This window comes from Sinocyclocheilus anshuiensis, unplaced genomic scaffold (assembly GCF_001515605.1).
Source record: "Sinocyclocheilus anshuiensis isolate Anshui unplaced genomic scaffold, SAMN03320099.WGS_v1.1 scaffold472, whole genome shotgun sequence".
Lineage (NCBI taxonomy): Eukaryota > Metazoa > Chordata > Actinopteri > Cypriniformes > Cyprinidae > Sinocyclocheilus > Sinocyclocheilus anshuiensis.
The window spans coordinates 668,539-681,657 of record NW_015557102.1 but is presented as its reverse complement, the minus strand read 5'-3'; the positions used below and the strand labels follow the sequence as shown (position 1 = coordinate 681,657).

The following is a 13,119-nucleotide window of genomic DNA, read 5'->3' as shown; positions in this document are numbered from 1 at the left end:
GCCAATCAGAACACACCTCGCTTTTCAGACCGATGAGCTTTGTAAAAATCGACGCGTTTTAGAAAGGCGGGCATAGAGGAGAAACAATAATGTACAGTATGTGGAAAATAATGTGTTTTTTTTACCTTAAACCGCATAAACACATTTCATTACACCAAATACACCAAATAATGTTCTTTTTAGCAGCATCATATGACCCCTTTAAAGGTGCTGTATGTAGGATTGACATACAGGTGGTTGAACTAGGTATTGCAGTCCAAATTCAAAATATTGGAGAGGGTTTCTTCACCGGCCCCTCCTCAGACTTGAAGCACACGCAGGTTGCCAGTTTGAAGACAATGGGCGGGTTTCACAAACCAAAACAGAGACCGACATTCCGGCCCGGAACACACATTTTCAAACTGTAGCATTGTTTTTCAGATAAACAAGTATGTTAAAGTCCACATGAAATCAAAACTGACTTTATTTACTTTACTAGCACATTGCTAGTCTTGATGTAAACAATGAATCCGTGCAAGTTAGGGTTAGAAAAAATTTTTGTTTGTCTTCGTAATCTTTAATCAGAATCTGAACATTTACTTCCGCTCTGGAATGGCATTCCTTCTCTGATGATGTCAGTTTGATGGCTTGGGCAGAATATGCTTAAACACACCCCTCCAACCGTTAGGTTGCTATGAGTGAGAGACAGAGAGGAGGAGCGCAAACCTAAAACCCTGCCCTCTACTCAATATTCCATTTCAGATGGAAATACGTCACTACACTGAAATAAAGTCGGCAGCAACTTAGCATGTTTCTTAAATATCTGCAAACATATTATGGTATTTTTATGCTTTAGTAGAGTCAAAAACTTACATACAGCACCTTTAATATAGAAGCACCTGTTTTTTATGAATATACTTTAATGGAAAACCTTAAAAGGACATGTGCATAACATTAGGTGTGAAAAGTTTAATTTCTTTCAAATACCACTGTTCCATTAACACATCAACTCAAGTGACCTTAGTTCAGTTCTTCTGATTAACGCCTTGTCACTCCAGACCTGAAAATCCTCACAATCAAATACGGTTTAAAACGGATTAAGAGTGCTCAAAAATACCAAATCTCTTTTGGAGAGCTTAATAAATGTTTAGGTTTTATTGATTTTTTTCACAAGGGCGAAGAAAAGATTGACATCTGAAAAAAATGTAAACATATTTTGCATTCAGACGAACATTTTGCAGACAAAACACATTATCCTCACCCAAAAAAAAGTGTAAAAAAAGTTTATTTGCATGTCAATGCCCATCCACTCTCCTATAGTATCCCTGAGCTCTTCATATTAAGACTGGTCAGTTGGTCTGATCCATGCAGCCGGTACCCACTGCGGTTCATCCTGAGCTCTCCTCACTGCGGTCAGCAGCTGCACACATGCTGCCTGCAGGCCGTCGTTTACTATCACATGATCAAAGAACTGACAGTAATGCTGTTCCATATTGCGTCCTGCATCTTCTATCTCCTGAAAATCTTCATCCTGTCTCGAGAGAGAGGAAATACAGAGATTAATGGAAATACTGTACTTTTAAGACACTAACCATAAATTGAAAGATAAAAAATAAATCGAGTGGACATAGGTAAAGATGCTAGCTCACCTTAAAAGGTTGGCTGGTGTAGTCACTTGTGATGATATGCGAGTTCATTCGTGTGCATTTCATCTGCTCAACAGTAGGAGGCTTTATAAAGATGACATGCGCCCTCAGCTCCGCAGTCCTCACTGACTCTAATGCCTGGAGATCAAGAACATAGAAAGCATCAGAACAAGTCAGGTGTAATCCAGAAGAGACGACAATTATTCTTATTAAACAATTATTGTAGCATAATAATAGCACAATTCTCTTCCAGGGTTATTATTGTTTACTAAAACTAAAATGATTGTAGCATGTTTGTTAACTGAAATAAAGCGGAAATAAAAGAAAGTATAAATATTAGATGAAAAACTTGAAATGAAAATTAGAAATGAACTGGGCAACTAAGTTGAAGCACTAACTGGAAATAAAAACTAAAACTGAAACAAAAATGAATTAAACCAAAATAGTAATATTTAAATATGTAACATAGCGATAAGAAAATGATGAAAATGGCAAAAGCACACAAAAATTACAGAAATGTAACTAAAATTAAAAGTTTAATTTTTTCAGCTTTAGTTTTTAATTATTATTTTAGTAATTTTAGTGTTTCAACTTATTTCAGCAAGTTGCCATGGCAGGATTTCTTTTGTTCAGTTTACATTTTTCATCTACTATAATATTTTACATTTTATTTTAGCTTTATTTTAAGTAACTAAAATGTTTTTATAGTCTAATTTTTAGTTAACAATAACTAAAAATAGTATATAGTAGCATAGATAGTATATTAATAACACTAAAATAACACTCTTCTCTTCAACAGATCTGAACACGAGTTAAGGGGTTGTTCCTAACCGAAAATATTAGCAATAAACCTTAGCAAGTGCCACTTATAACAACAGATGAATATAGTTCCAAGAGAAACTCACATATGGCTCAATGTCAATCACACAGATCTTCCCACTCGCCAAAACATCTTTAACCGCATCCATTTAAGGGGTTGTTCCTAACCGAAAATATTAGCAATAAACCTTAGCAAGTGCCACTTATAACAACAGATGAATATAGTTCCGAGAGAAACTCACATATGGCTCAATGTCAATCACACAGATCTTCCCACTCGCCAAAACATCTTTAACCGCATCCACGCTAGTGCCATAGAGATGACCTCTCAACTCCCCAAACTCAATAAACCTGAGGAAGAAAGAAAGAAAAGGGTCACAGCCCTACTTAAGATTACAAAACAATAGAAAGATTATACAGCCCCCCGCAAAACATAGTAAATCTGGAAACATTATCTGTTTATGCACAGCCGAGTATATTTAGACCACCTGTGATTGCAGACCATGGTGTCAAACTGCTCTCGGCTGATAAAGTGATATTCTCTGCCAGACTCCTCATGGCATTTGGGTGGCCTTGTGGTATCTAAGTGGAAATGAAAGTCAACTTCAAAATCAGCACGCATGTACATTTTTACATATGTACAGTTATATCACACAAAGTCATATTTGTAGAATGAAACTCACGGGGAACGGCTCCTTGGTAGACCTTGGGATTGATCTCAATTAGCCTCCTGCGTAACTCATTTACCCCGAGCCCAGACGGACCTGATGGCAGAATACAATTTCAGAACATACATGATAATGCACATGCAGGGCATAATAGCTACAGTAAGTTGTACCAGATCTACAAGGTAATATGCTGGCTGATTTTAGCCCCGTGAGACACACTCACCCAGCAGAGCTATGAGGCGGTGTGGGTGCTCTGGATGGTGCTGGTACCGCACCACCTCCTCATACGGTTTGGCCAGTGAACTGTAACAGTTCGTGGGACAGCGTAAGGTGCAGAACTGGGACGTTCCAAATGCCTGACCTCTCGGTTGGCGACAGAGACGCAGACTTCGTCGAAAACCAGCTGGCATACACACAATAAGATGTACACAGAATAAAAGCACAATCATAAATGCAAAGAATCATATGATGCTACAGAATCAGAAAAGTTAATGAGTGGAAAGTGTTGTATTTATTTTTTAAATGTAATATAATCAATGCATGTAATATTTTACAACCAAACTAACATCTAAAAAAAAAAAATGACAGCTTCTACCTGACTGGTCAATATTCATTCATTTTAATCATTAGTATGTGCAAAATGTAGGTATCTACAACAAAGTCATAGCTAAACCAAAACCAACCAAAGTTGCCTTTATCTAGTCAGTGTTACAATGCTGTGAACCATTTAAATGTCATGGAAGCCCATTTCTGCCATAGGATAAAAAAAATAAAAAGGTAATTGCAAATTTTATCTTACAGTTCTGACTTGCATATTTGAGATATAAACTGGCAATTCTGAGAAGAAAAGTCAAAATTCTGAAATATAAACTTACAATTATGAGGAAAAAAGACAGACTTGTAAGATAAAATTGCCTTTGTTGTTTTTTTATTGCAATGTGGGGAAAAAAAACTGTGAGGGGGGGGGGTCTAAATTGTGAGATGTACAAAAGTTGTAATTAGCTTTTGCCATTTTTTATGGTCCGTGGCTGTAAATATGCTGTAGTAAATATAAACCAAATTCTGTAATATCTGAGAGTCACTCACTCAGGTAAATCCCTTCAATATTGGTGCTGAATTCACTCTCCTCTGAAGCACAACACCAGACACAGTTAATGCATCAATTAACAAACACAGAACAATTAGCAATGACTCAATAAAATAAAAATCAAATCCGCAACAGCAATTAATATTAAACTTTATGATTTCTACAGTAATGAGTTATATACACTCACCATCCTTTACCTCTTCTGATGAATCATCATGAAGGAAACAGGAACAAAAGTGATCAGAGGCTATTTATTTACAGTATTTACTGCTGCACTCAAAAATCTGTAACCATACTTCATCTTTAATACCATATTTGTTAACAAATCTAGCTGTTTCTATAGTTCAGGTCAGGGGGCAGTTCTGTTAATGACGGAAACATTGACCCTAAATCTGAATTCAGTACATGTTTCTCCTGATATCTTCAGGACTTACCTACCAGATTCAAACGCCTCCTCATCTGCGCATTAGGAAACAAAAACACACACATATATATATATATATAAGTATAACAAGCATTATATAGCTAAGGTTTTAATACTCATTTAAATCAGGCAAGAAAATACCTGCTTCTACACATTTTTCATCTATGGAATTCATGTCATCTTCTGTAAGAATAAAAAAGTGGGGGAAAAAAGAAAGATATCAGAGACTAAGATCTGTTTCACACTGCATGCACAAGCAGTGTTTGCACAAAAATATTAAGCAGCACTACTTTTTTTATTATTGATAATAATAAATGTTTCTTGAGCAGCAAATCAGTATACAGGTGCATCTCAATAAATTAGAATGTCGTGGAACAGCCGATACAAAACAGCTGAATTAAAACCATATTGAGTAAACGCAAATATAAAACAATAACAGCATATACTGTTTACTCACAGGTTTTGACACAAGTGTGAGGATGATAAGGCTGAGACCACCATAACTCTTTTTGCTTCCTACAAATGCACACACAGTCACATTTGGGTTTTAAAATTGGGGCCGGCAGTGATTATCAGCATAATCTCACGGGAATGAAGCACACAAGTGTAACAGAATACCATGCTGTGGACCAACATATTATAGGAGAGTATACTGTATGTGTACTAACCAGAATTTGTATAATCTGTTCTGGTTCCACTCCAAATACAGGATGGCCGTTTACCTCCACCAGCCTGTCTCCAGCATGCAAGAGACCTTCAACAACAAGCAAACAGACAAGAAACAGGACTCCATGAGAAATGTAAGACTAATATACAAAATAGAGAGTAGGGATTCAGAAAAAGAGTACAGCCAGGCAACCCTCACCACTGCGGTCAGCCAGTCCTCCATGTATAACACGAGCAATGTATATTTCTCCTGTCACATCATCTCTCCTGATTGTTGCTCCCTATATGTTAGAAGAAATCAGACATCAATCCAAATATCTACAAGGCTTAATTTGATATGAATCAAGCACAAAATATGCATTCATCAAACATCTGATGGAAGTGGCATGACAGGAACAATATTCAATGACTAAATTAACTGCTGAATCTAAAATGATCTTTAAAAAAAATCAAAAGACTAATCAAATAATTAAGAGAAATGATGATATGAGAATGAACAGTCATATTAAACCAATGAGAATGACCAATTAAAAAAAAAACAAAAAAACACTCAAAATATCACTCCAAAAAGGTTGGAAAAATGGTAAAATCAATGACCAGTGGTGACATATCAGATGAACACACACATATTAAAGATTTGAAAGACCTGCATGCTTGAGACAGCAAGAATATGAAAGGAAGTTCATAACCGTGGAAACGTGGAAGTGGCCTTATTCATTTTTCTTGTTTTTCTTTTTCTTCTGGCTAATGAAACATCTAAATGTGCTGCTATTCACTTTGCGGTTTTGGGCAGGGCTGGATGTCAAGGAGCCATTGGTCATCCGGTGTTGTACATCAACCTTTCTCCTTTGAGAAGATGGTGATGGATTTGTTTTGGCATTAAAAGATTTCCCCTTTGATAGTACTGGCTTCTCCAGCAAAGTGATGGCAGATGAAGAAGAAGAGGAGGAAGAGGAGCCAGAAGGATAATGAGGAAAGCAAGAGGATGAGGCAATAGCTGGACTGTTGGGAACACTGAGCGATCTGCTTCCCATCTGGTTAACCACTCTACTTGCAGTCTCTGTGCCATGTGGTGATTCTGAAGTTGTGTTGCTTGTGGATACTAGCTCTTGGAGCTTCTCCACTACATGCGTTAGCATCGCCAAAGCCTGAGAATTCTCCTGCACGCTCTCAGAGATGCGTTCGGTAGCTGCGGCCATCCTCTCACCAAGCAGGTGGACGTTTTCAGAACTGCGCTCCATGCAGCTGGTGGCCTGCTGCAATGTATTCCGCAATTCATTCAGACCTTCCTCTTTTGCCGGCCTTGTATGGGAGCATGTGATGGTCTCCCTTACCCGATGACAGTGCATTGGGCTTGGGGGAGTGGTTCGGGCGTGAGGGGTGGTTCTAGAAGGTTTTGGAGAAGGATTTGAAGCATGAAAGCAGCAAGATGATGAGGAAATCCATGGGGACGGTTGGGAAAATGTATGTAGCATAGAACTGCAATCACTCTTGTCCCCACTGTTCAAATTGTCAATCAAATTGTCTTCAGAGAAAGAATGAGAAATTAATGGTGAAATGGATGAAGACAAGAAGACAAAGAACACTAATTAGATAATGCTTTCAGCAGAGGCATACAAGTCGCAAATCTTGATGGATGTAATAATGGGAACCTCCAAATACAGGGTTTTGGTCCTTACCAATTACAACAGAGCTACAGACACAAGGGGTGGAGGAACTGAGGCTCTGTTTCCATAATGTTTTGTTCTGGTGGCAACTGCCCAAAGCGTTGCAGTGGTGTACAGTGGTGGGAGCAACAACGCTTGGGGACGCAGGAGTCTTGGTGGATGTGGAACCATCCAACACAGCATCTAAGCCTCCAGCCAGACGTCTCCCAGCTGAGAAGAGTCCATAGTGGGTTGCATGCCTTAAAGCGTCCCAGTGGCTTTGAAACTCTCTACCAGCTCCAGTCTATCCATGACAACACACAGCTCAAAGTTACCAGAAACACTTTTACTAGAACACTTGATCAGGTCAGCTATTAGTGAACTTAAAAAATTAACAATCTAAAACATAAGAAATATAGGAGGAAAAACCTCATGTCTAAATATGCTCTTCCTAAGCAACAAGGTTTTTAACAATTCTTTATAACTGAACCTTGCTGCTATGCTGATCTGAAAGACAGGCTTCAGTAACGTATTGAAAGAGTCAAAATAAATCACAGGTTAGTAAAAGCAAGCCTTAGATATGCCTGCCACTCCTTTTACTGGTCATGCTCACCAGAGGTTGATTGTTTTTGACCAAGCAAACAATCCTCATGGCTTCCTCGTCTTCAGGCAGGTCTTTAGGCAGCGGTGGCAGATCTGGCTCATAGTCCCTCAAACTTACTGTGTCATGAGCCGAGAGAAGAGCCTGAAAAATACATGTAGTTTCTGGTATTTCTGTGGTCGACAACACATTCCAAACAACTAATTGAATACTGGAAGTGGTCAACTTTAAAACCTTCTAATTAAAAGACACAACAACAGTGTCTATCAGCATTTACTGGCCCATAAAGTATGCCCTGAAACACTACAATAACGTCTGGCCTTAGACTTTAGAACGGTTCTTTAATGAAGAAGAGGGTGATGGCTAAGAAAATGACTTTGCCCCTCAAAACACCATGTATTTATTGAAAGAATGCTCACCTGTAGGTGGGGATGACTAAGGAGGGCATACAGTTCTCGAGCTTCATTTGAGGGGTTTTGGATTGCTAGCAAATCAGACAGAATCTAGAGTGCACAAAACATGAGTCAAAAAACTTATTAGGAAATGAAAATGTATTGGTACAAAAATTTGGAGAAAAGATCAAGACCTCTAAGACAGGGGTGGACAACTCTGCCCCTTGAGATTTATTGTCCTGCAGTTTAGCTCCAACCCTAATCAATCACACCTGCCTCTAACTTTCAAGTCATCCTGAGACTTTGGTTAGATTAGATTGACAGTGGATCTTGAGGGTCAAATTTGCCCACCCCTGTTCTAAGACCTAGATCCAAACCAGACCAAGGCCAAGGCCAACACTAGACCTCATAACCCCCAGATTCAGGCTAAAACCTAAACCCAAAGTCACAGAGCAAGAATGTCATGTTCATGTGGTGTCAAGAGGTTGTAAATCCAAGACTCTGATTGGTATAATCTGCAATGTTTGCAAGTCCTCAGGCACACCAAGAGATCAAGCTTTAGAGGTCATATTTTGAACCTCAACAAGGAGATATGAATTGATACTACAAGGTATGAGTGGCACAAACTATGGCAAAAATTAAGGACAGTGAGAATGAAGCTGACCTGTAGAGAGAGTCCAGACGAATAGGAAAGATACGGCCTAGCTGGACTCTTTAGGTGCCTCTGTAGACATTCATACACCTGCAGAGAAAAAAAGAAGATGAACCCTTACTGGAGGAGATGAACCCTGACTGTTAGTAGGTGTATGTAGGATGGACTCTACCTTTAGTTGGGACTGCAACCAGGGGGCGTTGAGGAGACTGTACAACAGTTCAGCTCCATTTACATCTTTATTGACAGAGCCCCTCACTTCAGCAATCACATGCGCCAAGATCTGTGTCAGGCCTGAAACATGTAATGCAAGCACCTTCAGAACTCCTGTTGGTTATATATGATGCTCATTTGCTTCTTCAGCAGCTACAACAGTGCTAACATAAGCATGCTGTTAAATATCAAAGCTAAACTAAAATTAAGCTGACAGCTTCCAAAATTAGCTATATGCAGCATCATACCTTTGTCTCCCATCTCCAGTGGAGCTGACCCAGGATCAGTCTCCACGTCTGGTCTCATTGTCAATCCTGGAGTGTTTTGGGGTTCAGGGAATGAAAAAATTATGCACTGAACCTCCTCATATACAGCTGCAGGAATAAGCATATGAATTCAATAATTGCTGATCAGTTGTTGCCTGCTATATTCATATGTTTAGGGAATGAAAAAATTATGCACTGAACCTCCTCATATACAGCTGCAGGAATAAGCATATGAATTCAATAATTGATGATCAGTTGTTGCCTGCTATATTCATGTTTATCAAAGTCAAAAAGTCAGTCTGCTTTATTGTCAATTCTGCCACATGTACAGCACATACATACAGAGAATTGAAATTGCGTTACTCTCAGACCCTTGGTGCATACAGTTAACACTTAACACTAACAGTAGACATAATACAGATAAATACAGTTTAAATATATATAAAATACAACCTATACAATATACAAATAAGGACATTGTGTAAAAAAAAGAAAAAAAGAGAGATAGAAAAAGTGGCATAAGGCACATGGCAGTTATAGTGCAAACCAGTGATATAAACAACTGTGACGATATAACGAGTGTAGTGCAAAAGAGCTTATCAGTCTGTTAAAGTGATTTATGCTGTTACATCCTCTTCACTGGTGTGTATAAGATGTTCTAACAAGAGCTGCGCTTCACAAAAGCACCATAGGCCTAAGTACCGTTGAACCATTGGCTCTGATGATCTCTATGATCTACTTAGCTTTACGATGCTTTTGGGAAATGCATTCTAGAACTTTTTGTAGTTGTAAATACAATTCATGTTTCCAGGCCTACCTTACTTTAGTGGTTAATATATGAGACATTATGATTTGGATATGCAATTAAAACCTTTACAGACAAATAACACTGGTAGAGATCAAGGCTAGTAACCAAAAGCATGTAGGTCAAAACTCTAAGGATCATTGGTTCATAGGGACTGTCATTGTTCTTAGTGTATAATATGTTATTTTGGATAAACATGTGAACGATACATTTGCAAATTCAAGAAAATTAACTGGTTAAGGAGTAAGGGCTGATAACCCAGAGGTCTTAGGTTAAATCCAGAAATCCCATGTACAGCACATACATACAGAGAATTGAAATTGCGTTACTCTCAGACCCTTGGTGCATACAGTTAACACTTAACACTAACAGTAGACATAATACAGATAAATACAGTTTAAATATATATAAAATACAACCTATACAATATACAAATAAGGACATTGTGTAAAAAAAAAGAAAAAAAGAGAGATAGAAAAAGTGGCATAAGGCACATGGCAGTTATAGTGCAAACCAGTGATATAAACAACTGTGACGATATAACGAGTGTAGTGCAAAAGAGCTTATCAGTCTGTTAAAGTGATTTATGCTGTTACATCCTCTTCACTGGTGTGTATAAGATGTTCTAACAAGAGCTGCGCTTCACAAAAGCACCATAAGCCTAAGTACCGTTGAACCATTGGCTCTGATGATCTCTATGATCTACTTAGCCTTACGATGCTTTTGGGAAATGCATTCTAGAACTTTTTGTAGTTGTAAATACAATTCATGTTTCCAGGCCTACCTTACTTTAGTGGTTAATATATGAGACATTATGATTTGGATATGCAATTAAAACCTTTACAGACAAATAACACTGGTAGAGATCAAGGCTAGTAACCAAAAGCGTGTAGGTCAAAACTCTAAGGATCATTGGTCCATAGGGACTGTCATTGTTCTTAGTGTATAATATGTTATTTTGGATAAACATGTGAATGATACATTTGCAAATTAAAGAAAATTAACTGGTTAAGGAGTAAGGGCTGATAACCCAGAGGTTTTAGGTTAAATCCAGAAATCCCAGAATGGAGGTGGTCCACGAATGCCCGTCACAGTTTTGACCTTGAGCAAAACACTTAAGTACAGGTTACTCTAAGGGTCCTGTCCTGGTAATAACTGCACCCTGAGTGGCTTTGGATTAAAAAAATGCTACTTAAATAACAATAACAGACGAAAGAGCATGTTTCTAAACATGATTTGTTATGATCACTGCAGGCGAATATTGGATATTGGAATACTGGAGAATACAGGTGAATACTGGATATTAGTTTGCTTTTGAACAAGACAGGTGCACCTAATTTCAGACTTTATGACTAAATGGGTGTGATATAAAACTCTTCACGTCATATTTTCAAATATCCTTTCTGAGAGTTACTGTCCTTTTAAAAATGGTTTTACCTCAGTGTTTCTGCATTTGAGTCCATTTGCATAACCAAATCTGATAGTTGACTGCAGGATATGTCTAGAATTTACATGTAACAATGTTGAATCCAACTGGAGAATCCCAGGAACTCACACAAGGAAGGGTTAATAATTACTGTAAATAAACAGCATACTACATTTGTCACACAGGGAGCTTCCTCGTAGATAAGTCTGGGAAGCAAGAACCACAAACCCACATCCAGGCAGAGACTTAAGTAGCAAATCCTGTTCACTCACCTCCCTCTTCCCTCACGTTCCGTTTGTCTTCTCTGTTTAGATCCCAGTTTAGAATTTAACACACTGAAGAGCTTCTAAAGAAGGTTTGCATGATGATGGCCAGTTTTAACTCAGATATGATGGTATAAACAGAGGAATAACGTGAATAGTATTCCATAGCAGAGCACGGAAAAGTCCTCTTGGAAAAAAGAAGTGTAATCCCGCTCTATCCTGCTTAATCCCTTGCAAGCAAAAGAGTCAACCGGGGAGAGAGAGTGTATAGGAACGTGAAGGAGGAAATTAGGAAGGGAGGGATTGGAGAGTGTGTCAGCACGTGTCTGTGAGTGAATGTCCTTTCACATTCTTTCAAACGTCATTCTATCACAAAACTCCTTTAGGCTTTCAGTTATTGATTCATCATAACACGTAAACACTCACAACACATATTAAACATCTGATGATCCCACACTGAATACATTCTGCATCACATACGCACACATACGTGGGATGTAATCCTCTTGATTAAAACAGCGGAGCGAATGACACAGTCACACTTGTTTTTTTATTTTTATCACACTGCCCATGAGAGGACAGGATAATGCGGAGACTCTCAATAGGGAATCGGTTCAGCACTGCAGCTGGAATTGCTTTCCAGTTCAGCGCTGAACAGGGTAAGGATCTGTCTCGGCCTGTTTAAGAGAAGTCGGAGTGAAATCGCACTCTGCAGTGGCCAAGACCCTCATCAGCAGAAAGATTCAAAAGGCTAAGCTCACCTTTTCTGAGAAGCATGTTGTGTGGAGAGAGGAGAACTGGTTCAAAGTTCACTGAGAGCAAGTTTCATTTGAGTCTGATGGGAAACATTTTATTTGGCGTCAAAGTTACGGCTAAGAAACCTACTGTGCTTTCCACAAAATAAATTTTTTTCCTTTTGTCAAACATGTTAGTAGAAAAGCGGTATATGCAGCTAATATTCCATTTAAAGTTTGAGCGATGAAGATTAACAATATTTCAGAAAAAAACAAGTATTTATAGATTGTTCTCTAATTTGATCTCCACTGTACTTGTGTGTTTTGCAGATGAGGAATTTAGATTTTAAGTTTGGAACAAAATGAAACTGAGTGAATGATGTTTGGATGAACTATCCATTTAAGTGGCACCTAATCATTGATATGGTCTCCCATATTTCTTTTACTGACTCTACCTTTTATTACTACAGAGTGGTTTGAAACACTTTATATCGTTTAAAGTCCAAATAAAACGAAATTCTGTTTAACACAACATGATCCAGAGCATTTTTAGTTGGATGCCCCATGAGCTCCATGATTTAGAATTTTTTTTATCTCCAATTTTCATAATTTGATACTTAATCTCATTGCTCTCTCTACTATCCAAAAATGTGTTTAACATAAAAAGTTCAAAGAGATGTTGATACTAACCCTTTAAGGCCAAAGCAGTTAAAAAAATGTGTCACAGATTTGTCCATTCTGACAAGCCTGCAAATAATAAACGCAAATATTAAAATGCTACAAACCATTTAATCAGGCATAGGATAGCAAATAAATAAATTATGAACTTTTA

General features: G+C 38.1%; 2 protein-coding genes across 2 annotated transcripts; both read right to left on the bottom strand.

Moving 5' to 3' along the window:
- Positions 1-947: 947 nt before the first annotated feature.
- LOC107677537 (MAGUK p55 subfamily member 4-like) lies at positions 948-2,593 on the bottom strand. Its single transcript, XM_016472464.1, has 3 exons — positions 2,531-2,593; positions 1,629-1,763; positions 948-1,510 (listed from the first exon to the last, which is right to left on the bottom strand). The coding sequence occupies exons 1-3, from the start codon at positions 2,591-2,593 to the stop codon at positions 1,319-1,321; spliced, it is 390 nt and encodes a 129-aa protein (XP_016327950.1). The 3' UTR covers positions 948-1,318.
- Positions 2,594-2,647: 54 nt separating this feature from the next.
- On the bottom strand, positions 2,648-11,777 carry LOC107677536 (MAGUK p55 subfamily member 4-like). The gene is made up of 17 exons (XM_016472462.1): positions 11,563-11,777; positions 9,042-9,167; positions 8,753-8,874; positions 8,593-8,670; positions 7,956-8,039; positions 7,549-7,680; positions 5,489-5,570; positions 5,292-5,377; positions 5,081-5,139; positions 4,765-4,838; positions 4,638-4,658; positions 4,387-4,401; positions 4,199-4,240; positions 3,336-3,515; positions 3,128-3,208; positions 2,933-3,026; positions 2,648-2,795 (listed from the first exon to the last, which is right to left on the bottom strand). The coding sequence occupies exons 2-17, from the start codon at positions 9,097-9,099 to the stop codon at positions 2,648-2,650; spliced, it is 1,356 nt and encodes a 451-aa protein (XP_016327948.1). The 5' UTR covers positions 9,100-9,167; positions 11,563-11,777.
- Positions 11,778-13,119: the final 1,342 nt, after the last annotated feature.

Excerpts from the sequence above, each read along its gene's own strand:
- LOC107677537 (XM_016472464.1), bottom strand. The coding sequence starts at position 2,593 with ATGGATGCGGTTAAAGATGTTTTGGCGAGTGGGAAGATCTGTGTGATT. Across the intron at positions 1,764-2,530 it reads TGATTGACATTGAGCCATAT|GCATTAGAGTCAGTGAGGAC; the intron begins GTGAGTTTCTCT and ends CTTGATCTCCAG. Across the intron at positions 1,511-1,628 it reads ACACCAGCCAACCTTTTAAG|GATGAAGATTTTCAGGAGAT; the intron begins GTGAGCTAGCAT and ends CTCTCGAGACAG.
- LOC107677536 (XM_016472462.1), bottom strand. The coding sequence starts at position 9,099 with ATGAGACCAGACGTGGAGACTGATCCTGGGTCAGCTCCACTGGAGATG. Across the intron at positions 3,516-4,198 it reads TATTGAAGGGATTTACCTGA|CTGGTTTTCGACGAAGTCTG; the intron begins GTGAGTGACTCT and ends TGTGTATGCCAG. Across the intron at positions 3,027-3,127 it reads CTACCAAGGAGCCGTTCCCC|ATACCACAAGGCCACCCAAA; the intron begins GTGAGTTTCATT and ends ATTTCCACTTAG.